Source organism: Kogia breviceps, chromosome 4 (genome assembly GCF_026419965.1).
Source record: "Kogia breviceps isolate mKogBre1 chromosome 4, mKogBre1 haplotype 1, whole genome shotgun sequence".
In the NCBI taxonomy this organism is placed as follows: Eukaryota; Metazoa; Chordata; class Mammalia; order Artiodactyla; family Physeteridae; genus Kogia; species Kogia breviceps.
The window spans coordinates 63,257,350-63,270,860 of NC_081313.1; the positions used below are offsets into that span (position 1 = coordinate 63,257,350).

The following is a 13,511-nucleotide window of genomic DNA, read 5'->3' on the forward strand; positions in this document are numbered from 1 at the left end:
CACCTCCTTTACCATATATTTCACAGACAATTTAATGAATTTTATTGTAATCAAATTTCCTCTTAATTCTGAGAACATGAAGAAAAAGATGACTGAGGTTCCCCAAAGAATAGCCTCATAAAAATGCAGTCTCTTTAAAAACAAAACTAAATTGTAAGTTCTATTAGGCTAGCAGAAAGTCATTTGATTCTTTTGTTGCTCAGTGACACTTAGTAGTCATCCAGTTTCAACCAAAATTTATTGTGTGCCTACCTGTTCAAGCTCTTTTGCTGGGAATTTGCTACGATTTGGGAATGCCTGGAAAAGATGACTAAACAAAGATGACTTTAAAAAAAAATGGTACCTGCCTTCCAAATAACTTAGTCCTACTTACTGCGAAGTCCGTTGCATAAAACATATACAAGCAGAGCCATTGTGCTTAAAGTAGAAGTTGGGAGCCTGGAGCTCCCTCCAACCCAGGCCACTCCTGAGGACACCGTTTGGTGACTGGAAGATTCTCTAGTCTAATCCATCTCACTAGTGTACAGTCACATTGCTGGAAACATGTGCCCTTTGTCTCTTCAGTGCTCTCTTATATGTAGACATATGGTGACCCACTCCATACAGAGACTTAGTGTAATGCAGCATTAAATGAAGCCTGGATTAGAACTATGTTAGACCTCAAATAGAAAGGAGCTCTGAATATAGCTCACAAATTTTCAGGTATTAGCTGTAAGTGGAATCATAATTGGTGAGGCGTTATTCTAGCACAGTTTGGGAATAAGAAGATGAGTTAATCTTCCGGCTTATGGCAGATAGCTTCTTAAACTTTGAAATGGAATTCTTTGAGACTTAAAGATAGGGATATAAATACTTTGCTGGATTTTCTCCATTAGTCAAGATTGTTTAAGAGGGAAAAGTTTGCCATTGTTCTGAAATATTTTTTCCTCTAATTAATCCACATTATTTTTAGGGGTCTTTGCCTAGGAGGAAGACTAATTCCTTATGTTCCTTCCCTCTCTTTTAGGTCCTACTCCCATAGCTTTAAACTGTCACTTGGAATCTTTTGGGAGGGCGGAACAGAAGTGGGCAGAGTGTTTGGAAACCGGACTGAAAAATTCTCCATAAAACACTACCATCCTATAAATGGTTCTGTCTGGATGGATTCCTTGAGATGTGTTTTATTTCCATTAAAAACTCAAAAACTTTGAAACATTAACCGTTCACGTCTCAAAACTTGATGGGGAACATATTCATCATTTGAAGTATTCAAGAAAAGCTTGAAGAAATAAAAGAAACCAGTTGTTCTCCGGACCACCTTAGGAGGCAGAAGTTCGCGGAGAGCCTTCAGGGCTCGTTGGGAAGGGAACCCAAGATGGGCGTTAAGAGCCTGACCAAACGATGTTCTTCTGTTCAGAAAAGAAGAGGTGGGGGATGGATGGTGCCCAAAGCTAGCGGGTCAGTGTCACTTTCTTCCTCCTTTGCCCCGCTCTTCTCCTTCTTCTCTGTCCTGCGTGTCCTCACTTTCTCACCAGTCCCCCGACTGCCCATCCTGGCACTTCGCATCCTCCTAAACCCCTCGTCCGTGCGGGCCCGGCGACTACGCCCACCCACCCAGGACCGGGTCGGCCCAGGGCTCCTTCCCGCCCCCAGTCCCGAAGCTCACGCCTCTCTCTCTGCCGCCCACGCTCCCCGCTCCGGCCGCCCCCATACTTCCCGGCCAAAGGGGATCCCAGCCAAGTAGGCCGCTCCGGCCTCGACCCTCCCCCACCCCAGCCAGCCAGACCATAAAGCGCCCTGCCCAGCCGCCAGCGTACTCAGCTCCGCAGCGCCAGGACGCGAGCACCGCCCCCGACGGCAGCCCGGACGCCGCGCTCGCCTCACCTGCGCTGCGCGCTGGAAGTCCGACCGAGGGGCCGCGCGCCGTCCGCACTCCCAGGCAGGGCCCGCGGAGCCGTGAGTCCCGAGCGCCCGCGGGGAGCAGGAAGGGCCAACATGCTGGCCCCGCGCGGAGCCGCCTTGCTCCTGCTGCACCTGGCCCTGCAGCCGTGGCTGGGGGCCGGCGCCCAGGCCAGCCCCCAGGGTAAGTGAGAGCGAGCCGGGGCGGGAGCCACGGGCCAGGGTCCCTCGGTCACGGAGCCCGCCGTCCCGCGCTCCACTTGGCGAACGGAGGGACCAGCTCCGCGCGCGGCTCGGCCCCTGGCTCCTCGGGCCTCGCCCGGTACCTCTCTGTTTTTTATTGTGATTGGAAACGATAATTAAAGATTAGAATTTTCGGAGATTCGATTATCCAGCGATGAGACCAATTCCCTATACAATAGTTTGGGGGTTGCAAAACTTATTTTCAGTCTAGGCAAAGACGTGGGGTTTACAAGCTTACGGCGCGGCCCTAGACCTCGACCACGTCCTGTTTGAAGTAGGGTGAAATCCGAATTCCGTCCCCCGCGGCTCTCTCTGGCTGGCCCTCCACTCAGCCCAGCATCCTAAATCCTTCGACGCGGCAGGAGCGATGTTCCGACCAGGTGGTCTGAGACTGATATCCCCAAGAAAGGTGCAGTATTGCCGTATTGCCCAGCCACTCGCCTTTTTCTGCTCCAACTTTGCTGGGACCCCAAAGCCTCCTTTGGGAGTTGGCTTGGTCTCTTGTTTCTTGAGGTAAATTGAACTGGAAGGCTGAGAAATGGGTCTTTCTCTACAAAGAGGTTAATAAGTTGGTTAATAATTTGAAAAGCCACCTGGATGATCAGTCTTCAAACCCCTTTGTGAGATGGGGTGAAAAGAACTGTTGGGCAGAAAGCACTTGAGCTTAAACAGAATTTTGGAAAGACCAAAAGGAAGAAAGTATTTAAGCAAGAAAACATTTTAGGGCCTTAACTGGCTATCCAGTGATGACCTTCATCTGTTTGAACTGATGCCTGGGGTTAATTTTACTGACTAAGGAAATAAAGCTGGAAGAGACACGCAACTTGAAGTAAAAATTGCTAATTCTAGGAAGGCAGAATGAAGAATGCCTGTGTGCTGGTGCTCTCCGTTCCCTTCCCCTCCCCCTGCAGTAATCACCCATTTAAACTTTGCACTTCACCAGATAGCTCATTTTGATTCCAGACCAGGCAACCAGAATTGTGTTTTCAGGGGATACTGAACTGCTTTTAGTTTGGGTTGAAATGTTTAAAATGCTGTACTTTATAGTATTTATTCATTGTGACCTTGCTTCTAGGAAGGTAAGAAAGGAAGCCTTTTTTAAAAATTAATGTATAATTGGCATATACTGTTATATTCGTTTCAGGTGTACAACGTAATGATTTGATAATTGTATACATTGCAAAATGATCATCACAATAAGTCCAGTTAACATCCATTGCCACACATGACTACAGATTTTTTCTTGTGATGAGAACTTTTAATATCTGTTCTCTTAGCAACTTTCAAATGTGCAGTACAGTACTATTAACTATAGTCACCATGCTGTACATTACATCCCCATGGCTTATTTATTTTATACCTGGAAGCTTATACCTTTTGACGTCCTTCACCCATTTCATCCCCACTACTACTACCCCACTTCTGGCAACCGTCAGTCTGTTCTCTGTGTCTATGAGCTGTCCTTTCTTGTTTGTTTGTTTTTGTTTTTAAGATTCCACATGTAAGTGAGACCATACAGTATTTGTCTTTGTCTTAATTACACTTACATAATGCCCTCAAAATCCATCCATATTGTCATAAATGGCAAGATTTCCTTCCTTTTTATGACTGAATAATATTCTATTGTGTGCGTGTATCACATTTTCTTTATTCATTTATCCGTTGATGGACACAATTTGTTTTCATATCTTGGCTATTGTAAATAGTGCTGTGATGAATAACTCCATGTATCTTTTGGAGTTAATGGTTTTGTTTTCTTTGGCTAAATACCCAGGAGTGGGATTGCTGGATCATATAAGGCAGTTCTGTTTTTAATTTTTTGAGGAACCTTCATACTGTTTTCCATAGTAGCTGCCCCAACTTAACATTCCCACCAATGGTGTACAAGGGTTCCCTTTTTACCACCTCCTCACCGACACTTGCTGTTTCCTGTCTTTTTGCTAACAGCCGTTCTAACTGGTGTGAGGTGATATCTCATTGTAGTTTTGAATTGCGTTTCCCTCATGATTAGTGATGTTGGGCATCTTTTCATGTATATGTTGGCCATCTGTCTATCTCCTTTGGAAAAATGTTTATTCAGATTTTCTGCCCAGTTTTAAGTATGTTTGGTTGTGATTTTTTGTTGCTTTTTTGTTTTTGCTATTGAGTTGTATGAGTTTTTTATATATTTTGGATATTAACCCCTTTTCAGAGATGTGATTTGCAGATGTCTTCTCCCATTCCATAGGTTGCCTTTTCATTTCGTTGGTTTCCTTTGCTGTGCGGGAGCTTTTTAGTTTGATGTAGTTCCACTTGTTTACTTTTGCTTTTGTTGCCTTTGCTTTTGGTGCCAGAAAGGAAGCTTTTTGACACAGTTCAAAAGTTTTCTTATTGCAAACATTATTTAACAGGTTTGAATTCATGGGTATAATATTTTGTGTTATATGAATTCTTGACATTTGAACACACAACTTCATTGTGTGTTGCAGGTATGGATTTTGCTTCTCCTTGGACAGAGCTGCCTGTTTTGTGGAGACTTGAAATCAGGCTATACCTAAATTATCTGGTTAATTTAATTGTTGTAGATGATCTGATTAAGTCAAGTTTCTGATAGATTCTTTATTGAGTTCATTAGTTTGCGATTATCAGCTCAGCAGAATAATTTGCTTATCTCCTTTTTCCTCTGAGCTGCCTTGCTAGTCTTATTGGTAAGTATTCGATTTTCATACAGTGATGGTTGGGCTCATTGGTAGCAGTAATTTCACCTGTAACGCTAGAAGGTTGTACTGAGATCCTGGTGCTATTTACTAAAGCTTAATAACATTAGTAGAAATTTGTGGTGTCATTTCCTTTTCAAAACACTCTCCAAACTCATTACTAACTAATCCCAACTTGGCTTCTTGAGAGTGAAGCCAGTGGATTAGAGGAACCATACAGATTGAAATGTGGTAAATTTAGTTTCAGCTGAATTATGAAGTAATCATGGTCAAAGCAAAAATCAGGAATACCAAGAGTTTAGTTTTGCATGCAGTTCCCTTACTTTTAAACACACATCTCTTTCCTGAAGATGTCTTGTCCTGAATGGAACTTTTAAATATATTGCCTTATTTTCCTTTGCTCCCACGGGTGGAAATGTAAAGTTTCCAGTTCTCTGGAAATTTAAAAATTCTGTTCCCCTTTTGAAGTACAGTGGGCAGCAGTCCTCATGTTTGGGGAATGTGGGATGCTAGAAAGAACATAGTAGATATTCTGCTTTCCAGCACTGCTAGTATTAAAATCATTATTGTATAAGTTTCTTGATACACATGAAAGAAACAATACAGATTCAATCTGAAGACAGATCATCTTTTAAAAGGAGTAGACATTCATAAATAACTACGCTTTTGCCTGTTTGTTTTATAACTTTATTTTTTCTTACGAAAGCAACATCTGTTCATTGTAAAAAAAAAAAAAAAAGAAAAAGAAAAAAGAAAATTGGATAAGTAAAAGCAAATGAAATTTAAAATGTATAATTATTCAACCCAGAGATAGCTACTATTCTTGTTAGAATTTTGTCATATTGTTTTTTAAATCTTTTTCTGGGCAAATATATATTTCAAATGGAGTCATGTTATACATGTAATTTTATCATCTGTCTCCACTTAATATATCATGAGCTTTTTTCCATATCTAAGTATTCAGCTGCATTATCCTTTTTAATATATAGTAATTTAATATATAGTATTTCTCTTTTTGGGTGGACCAAAATTTATTTATCCAGGGCTCTAATGTAGGACACTTAGTTGTTTCCAGTGTTTTTATACTATAAATAATTTGTTGAACATTTGCAGTGCCACAGGATGGCTTCAGAGGGCTGAAATCCCAGTAATCTCTGTCAAGCCTTTCTGTCTCTGTTAAGAAGAGACAAAGTGCTGTGCCAGAAAAGATTCAGGTTTCCCACTTCTTGCAATTAGATTTTCACATAACTCCTTTCTAGATAGAAATTCTAGAATTAACACTGGTGGTGAATCTTCTAAATAAATTACCACGTCATCCATTATTTTCTTAAGATAAATTCCTTTTGTGGCAACGCTAAATCAAAGAGCATATGTGTCTTAGGGCCTTTGATATTGCTATTTAAACTGGCTTCAAAGTGTTTATACCAGTTTATGGGCTTCCCTGGTGGCGCAGTGGTTGAGAGTCCGCCTGCCGATGCAGGGAACACGGGTTCGTTCCCCGGTCTGGGAAGATCCCACATGCTGCGGAGTGGCTGGGCCCGTGAGCCATGGCTGCTGAGCCTGCGCGTCCGGAGCCTGTGCTCTGCAACGGGAGAGGCCACAACAGTGAGAGGCCCGCGTACCGCAAAAAAAAAAAAGTGTTTATACCAGTTTAAATCTTACCCACCAGTATATGAGTACCCATTTTCCTGAATCCTCACCAACAGTTGGGTATTATTGTTTTTATTGTTTTTCCAATTTGATGGTGAAAATAATACCTCGTTGTTTAAGTTAGCAATTCCTTCATCATTAGTTAAGCATATGAACACATATATATACTTATTTGCCATTGTAACTCTTTTTCTGTAAATTGCCTTTTCATGTTATTTACCCTTTTTTCTATTAGGATGCTTATTTTATTGATTTGTAAGAGCTCTTTATAAATTATGGATACTATGACCCTTTTTAGTAACCAGATTATTGTATCCAGGAGACAGCTCTGGAGCCTGAAGTTCCTGCAGGCTATGGAATTGTCCAAACGATATTTGCATAAACCAAGAAAAATACTAAGTAACTTCTAGTGAGTATTACCCAAATTTGGCCTTTGCCTTTTAAATTAACTGGACATACTCTCTCATACCTTTCATAAAGTTTGAGAGAAGGTGCTGCTGACTTGATCAAAAGCAACTTACACAAATATAAATGCAGGTTCTAGTTTTTGTAGACCGACTTTATCAGTGAGGTTACAATCAAGAAATAGAAACCACGTTGTATGGTTTTGTTTTGTTTCCACATGGGGATTTCTTACCAGAGAGACACTAGGGCACTGTAAATGCACAAAGGGAACACTTAGGTCTCACAAAGGTAGCAAACTGTTTTGTTGACAGTGTATCTCCTACCAAACCCCTGCTTTCTGCTGCATATTCCCTGTGTCACTTATCGCTGACCAGGAAAAGACAATTGGCTCCGGTCCAAGAGGCACATGAGGGACCCCAAGGCGGAAATTCACTACTAGGGGCCATAAGAAAAACAATGACTTGGTTGGATGCTGTTACCTGCGCCACGCCCACCCCCCCCCCCCCACCGCCACCTTATAGGTTAGCTTTTGGTATAAAGGCTTTTAGCCTTTATATTAGCCTCTCCCTAGTGGGCATTTTCAGAGCCACTTCTTCAGCCAAAATGCAATTTTGGGTTTGCAAATTTTGTCTTCTCTTGGGGGCTATAACCTTGTGATGAATATCTGTTTCATCACATAGAATGAATAGAATGCTCCATTTCTTCTGGTTCAAATGTCCAGCCATTGTAAGAGTGATGAGGAAGAACTGGCAAGTTTGACAATGTGGAAAAATGATTACGATATCAGTTTACTTCATAACTTACTGTCAAATTGTCTCCCCTCAAAAAACGTGTTTGCCCCAAAGTTAAACCTTTCACTGATTGTTCCTTTCTCCCCATTCTCCAGTCTTTGACCTTCTCCCATCTGCCAGCCAGAGGCTGATCCCAGGTGTCCTGAAGCCAGTCCTGACAGACCCCACCCTGAACGAGTTCTATGTGATCTCCACCTTCAAGCTGCAGATGAAAAGTTCAGCCACCATCTTCGGACTTTACTCTTCAGCTGACAACAGCAAGTATTTTGAGTTTACTGTGATGGGACGCTTGAACAAAGGTAAGGAGATTTATAGAAATTATTTTCTTAAAAATCCTCTCTGCCTATTCCAGGATTGGGGATCTACTTTCCTTCAGATGGTTCCATCCACCATTGATTTCAGTTTTCAATACCAAATTCCTCTGATTGTGCATTTACCTGTATAGGCAGGGTGAGTTGATATCGGGAGAAAGAAGGAAGAATAGCTTGCAGCAGAAATGCCCTTTGACATTGTCCAATCCTCATGTTATTCTGGATCCATTTCTGGAAGGGACAGGACCCAGGACAGTTTGGCCACTCTGTTAGTCAGCTTGAGCTGCTATAACAAATACCATAGACTGGGTGGCTTAAGCAACAGATGTTTATTCCCCACAGTACTGGAGGCTGGTAAGTCCAAGGACAAGGTGCCAGCAGATTTGGTTCCTGATGAGAGCCTGGGTCCTGGCTTGTAGACAGCCACCTTCTCACTGTGTCCTCATATGGCCTTTCCTCAGTGTGTGTTGGTGCAGGGAGAGAGAGTGAGCTCTGTCTTCCTTTTCTTGTAAGGACACTAATGCCGTCATGGGGGTCCCACCCTCATGACCTAATCTAAACCTAATTACCTCCCAAACGCCTACTTCCTAATACCACCATATTGAGGGTTCGGGCTTCAACATGAATTTGAGAGGAACACACACATTCAGCCTGTAATAGCCACTCACACCATTCTTGTGCTCCCTTAGAAGCATGTGGCTTAGCAGACCTAACTCCTAGCTCTGCAAGCACCTCCCAGACTTGATGGAGAGAATATATCTCTGCGGTAGAACGAAATGAACAGCTCTTTTCTACCTGTTTTGTGCCAGTTTACACAGGTCTGTCACTTGTTTGTTCCCTCTGCTGTCAAATGTTTCACTGTCAAATTGAGTTCCTACATGTACTAAGAAATGACTTCCAAGGAAAAAGGTCACTATTTTTTCATCTCCTTCTCTTCCACCCATGCCCTGGGGACAACACCTGTTCCTGCTTATTGAGGAATGTGACAGATACGTGTCTGTGCTGCCTCATGCTTTTAAAAAAGGAGGACTGGTCCTTCCGGTGAGATTTATTACTTCAGTTTGCTCTACAAAGTAGATTCTTCTAGTGCTTCAATCTCTCTGAGATTCTAATTGTGAATGAACACTTAAAGCTTCAGGTGTTGGGAGATGAAAGAAATTCCTAATTCTTAGCGTTCACAGGACTATAGAGTTAAAAGCAGGAAGGAATGGGCTTTTAACCCCTCCTTTTATGTCAAGTTCCAATATCCTCCCTCCCTCCTTCCATCTCACTCACAAGTCTGCTTTCTCTGTCTGTTCCTCATGGCCTCTCAGGGGCTGAGGTGCGGTTTCAGACAATGAAGGGAGCTGGGGACATGGTTCATGATTTAGCAGATGTTTCAGCCATTCCTGCTCCGTTTGCCCCGCCTTCAGCTCTGATGGGAGGTAATTTCACCCATCTTTCTGCCTTGATTCTGACAACCCCATTTTGCCTCACATCTCTTGAAGGAACGCCTCATTGTCTAAGAACCCAGCTACTCAGTTTATCATCTATAAAAGCCACCCTTCTTCATCTAAAGGGCAGTAGCTTCTCACCAAATTATTTTAGATGCACTGGAAGGTTTTTATTTTAGCTCACTCAGCTTAGTGGCTAAAGGGCCCTCTATAGAGCCAAAAACTCTGCTTCTAGCTTTTTGCTCTCTCTGAATCTCACCCTCTATTTCTAAATTGGCCATTGTGGAAAAACAAGCAACTTCCCCCGAGCTGATTCTTTCTGTTCAGTCTATAGAGGCCAGGGTAATGCTAGATACATGGACAGGTAGATGGATAGGGAAGGGGGTTGTTAAGTGCATTTCCTTTGAAGAGTCACCAGTCATGTGAGTCAGCTGTTAATACCAGCTGATCTCCACGTTAAAGGAGAAAAAAAGAGGAAAGGATTGAACACCTTTCCATCTGCCAACCTACTAGAAGAGATAAAAAGCTCTTAGAAAAAATATTTTTTAAAAGGAGTCCTAAAAGAATCCAGAGATGACAATTCTCAGAAAACAAAGAGGAATTTATAACAGTATTAGACTTGAAGAATTTGACACAGAAGATTCCCTGGAGCAATAGGAAAAAGGACAGAGATTTGCCATCCCTGGTGAATCTGAAAGTTCTAGGAAGGAGCAGCAGCCCATTGTGACTGGAACAAGAAAGAGAAGTCAACAGGTCCATCAGGTCCAGAAAAAGATGCAGCATGTGTTTGTGACTCCCCATTGAAGTGTTCAGTAGTGGTGCTGGGCTGCACCCAGCAGGCCTGCAAGTCTTGTTGCCCAGCCTTGAGACCAAAAGAAGAGCCCGGAACAGTGACAGAGACATCAACAGTTTATTGGACAGAGGATCTTACATGTCTGCAGCAAAAGGTCCTGGAGCAACATCCCACTGTCTAGACCAGACAGCAGGCAGGACATGGCAGCGATCTTTGCTACTCGGGGGAGAAGGAGGCTACCATGTATGGGGGAATTGACATCAGGTTGGCTCATCAGTTACCAGGGAAACCGGCAGCTGGGGCACATCCCTCACAGCCCCTCAGGTTAACCACCGTCATGAGGGCAGAAGTTTCCCTTTGATAAACTAGCAGGTGGAGGCATTCTGGCCTAAGGATTAGAATAAGCACTCGCTGGAGCAGGGGGCAAACACGTTCATGTGAATAGGGAGTAGGTGAAGCAGGGACTGGTCGAGCAGGGGAGTTACAAAGAGCAAGAGACCATCTTCGGTGACCTGACCATTCAGGGGGCTGTGCACACCTGCTATGATTTGTGGAGGGTGGGGGGAAAGCATCTTCCTGGAAGGTGAACCCCAGTCCATTATTCAACTGACAAGGCTCAGCTGATCTTGTCTTCTGTTGCTTTGCATGGAAAACAGCAAAACAAGAAATCCAGATGTATCTCTCATGACTTAAAATAGCAGAGTAAGAAAATAGGACACATCTTTCCCTCTATTAAAGGTTATGGTTTGGGAGAGGGTGACTGCACAGATGGAATCAAAAAGAGGATTTGGTTGTCTGGGCCTTGGATGAGCTCCTACGAGAAACTAAAGTGTATTCCATGAAGACTGCAAAGAATGAGTTTGCCACTGAGCTTTCTGTTTCTACCCTCTCACTCTCCAAGTCATCCTACCATGGTCCCCTCATTACTTTTCACAAAGCATAGCTTGGATCTAGTTATGCCTGACTGCAGAGACCTGTAGTGGCTTCCGATTCCAAACTGAATAAGGTGCAAATGCCCAGGCTGGGCATTTAGGGCTTTCTATTGCCTGACCCCAACCAGCCTTTCCAGTTTATCTGTCCTTCCAGCTGTCCGTGCAGCCTGTGCTTCAGCCGGATGGACTAACTACTGTGCCCTGGACGCACCCATGCTGTCGCCCCTTCTCTGTCCTTTTGCTGATTGCCCTCTGCTCCCCCTGGTGCATGCCCTGCACCATCTCAAGTTACTGAAATCCTACACACATAAGACACATCTCCAGCTCCTCCTGACACCTTTCTTTATATGACTCTGTACCTCCACAGAAGGTGCTACTGTTCGCTTGCCTTGTATTTGAATTACTTAGAGGTCTTTTCTCCAGTAGTTTATAAGCTCCCCTAAGGCAGGGACTGAGCATCCCTTAACTCACCTTTGTGTATACTGCAGCACATAGCACAGTGCCCTGTACATAGAAGTGGCTCATGAAGAGATTGGATAGAATAAATGGAGGCTGAGAAGAGTAGCTTTGTTTAAAAAACAAACCAAAAAAAAGACATTGTTGTGGAAATTCTAGATGTATACAATTTCACACAGTAGGCCTGGCTCGGAATCACTTTTTGAATGAATGAATGTTGAAGACCATTTGGTTGAGGATGTAAAAGTAATACAGGTAGTATTTCTGATAGAAATGCTCTATCAGATTATTAGTAATACAGTGGTGTAGAAATAAGCATTCTATAGAAACCACCTAGCTGGGTAGAAGATATGGTTGGTGATTTTCTTGAACCTGGCATAGAGACAACTTTCCAGTTAGTATCCTGAGTTTGAGTCACAATTAAAAGTCTCAAGAACTGTGTCACCATGAATGCATCTCTGAATCCCCCTGAGCATCGATTTACTGTCTCTAAAGTGGGGATGATAATAGCTACCTCCCAGGTTGATTGCAAGAACTGACTTATATAAAGTATAATAACTTAGACTCTGAAGCTCAATAAAAACTTCAGGTTACTATATTAGATAGATTAGGTAGACAGTGAGAGACAGAGACACCTTTCTATTATTGAGGCAACTGTCTTCCAAAAATGATGAGTTGGTGAACTCTTGACTTACCTTAATGGAAGCTTCACCTTTCAGAAAAAGCATGAGAGGACCGCTTCTTTAATTTGAGAGCCACAGACAAACAACTTGATACTGTGGAAATGAAGGGAACTCCAAGAATTAGCAGTAGTGACTGGAGAGAGTCAGGCTCCTCAGCCTATGATAGGAGAAGTCAAATGGTTCCGAGTAGCTGTTCTGAAACCTGCTGGCTAATGAGAGATACAGCTTGAAAGAGATGGAAGAGTTTAAAAGTTAGAACTCTGGAATTGCCTGGCTGGCCAGTGGTTAGGATTCTGAGCTTTCACTGCCAAGGGCCCGGGTTCAGTCGTGATGGGGGAACTAAGATCCCGCAAGCTGCGTGGAGCGGCCAAAAAAGAAAGAAAGAATTCTAAACCAAATAATGAAGGGGAAAAAATGAGGTTCCTCAAACACTTATAATAATATTTATTTATGGAGCCATTACAATGAACCAGGGCCGTGCTAAAGGCTTGATGCTCATTTTCCCTTTTAACTCTCACAGTACTCTTACGAGGTACCCTTGAATGGACTCAGTTTTAAAATGATGATATACAGAAAGTGGAAAGAATTTTTGTGAACTTGAGGACAAACCTTCAGAGGGTTGTACTATTATTCATGCATTTGGGGATTTCCTGGAAAAGAACGCGGGGATTATTTGAAGGCAAATAGGTTTACTAAAAATAAATCCTGCCAAACTTTTTAATGAATTTTATGAAGTCACTCATTATACCTTTCTGAATAATATTAAAAAAAGAATAAGCTAGATAAATAGTCCTGTTAGGAGTTGGTAAATTGCCTTATAGCAAAGTATCTAGTGGTTTTTGACAAGGCTCTGTCTTGGGCATTGAACTTTTCAACATATCAGTGACTTAGGTGGAAACGTAGTATTTTAACATGTTTGCAGTTGGCACAAAGCTGGAAAAAACAGTTGAACGTATCAGATGCCATTATCAAGATTTACAAGGTCCTACCTGGCTGACACACAGTAGGCCACCATCAGATTAAATTTAACAATAATAACTGTAAATCCATGCTCTAGGAATGAAAAGTAAATTGTAGACACCCAAGATGTGGAAGACCCATTCTAAGCATTCTAGTCAACAACGTTAAGAACCAAGCAATGTTGAGCACAGTGCCTGGAACTTAGTAGTTGCTCAAAAATGTTTACCGAATGAATGAATGAATGAATGAACAGATACAGTGATGCAACTTTTTAAAAAGC

The 13,511-nt window shown here is 42.6% G+C and overlaps 1 protein-coding gene across 1 annotated transcript in view; it reads left to right on the forward strand.

Annotated features, from left to right (window-relative positions):
- Positions 1 to 1,279: 1,279 nt before the first annotated feature.
- Positions 1,280 to 13,511, forward strand: part of THBS4 (thrombospondin 4) — a 50,941-nt gene continuing 38,709 nt past the window's right edge. Inside the window, exons 1-2 of the mRNA XM_059060657.2 lie at positions 1,280 to 2,062; positions 7,759 to 7,962. Coding sequence (XP_058916640.1) covers positions 1,975 to 2,062; positions 7,759 to 7,962 — 292 coding nt within the window. The 5' untranslated portion in view covers positions 1,280 to 1,974. The remainder of the gene's footprint in view (positions 2,063 to 7,758; positions 7,963 to 13,511) is intronic.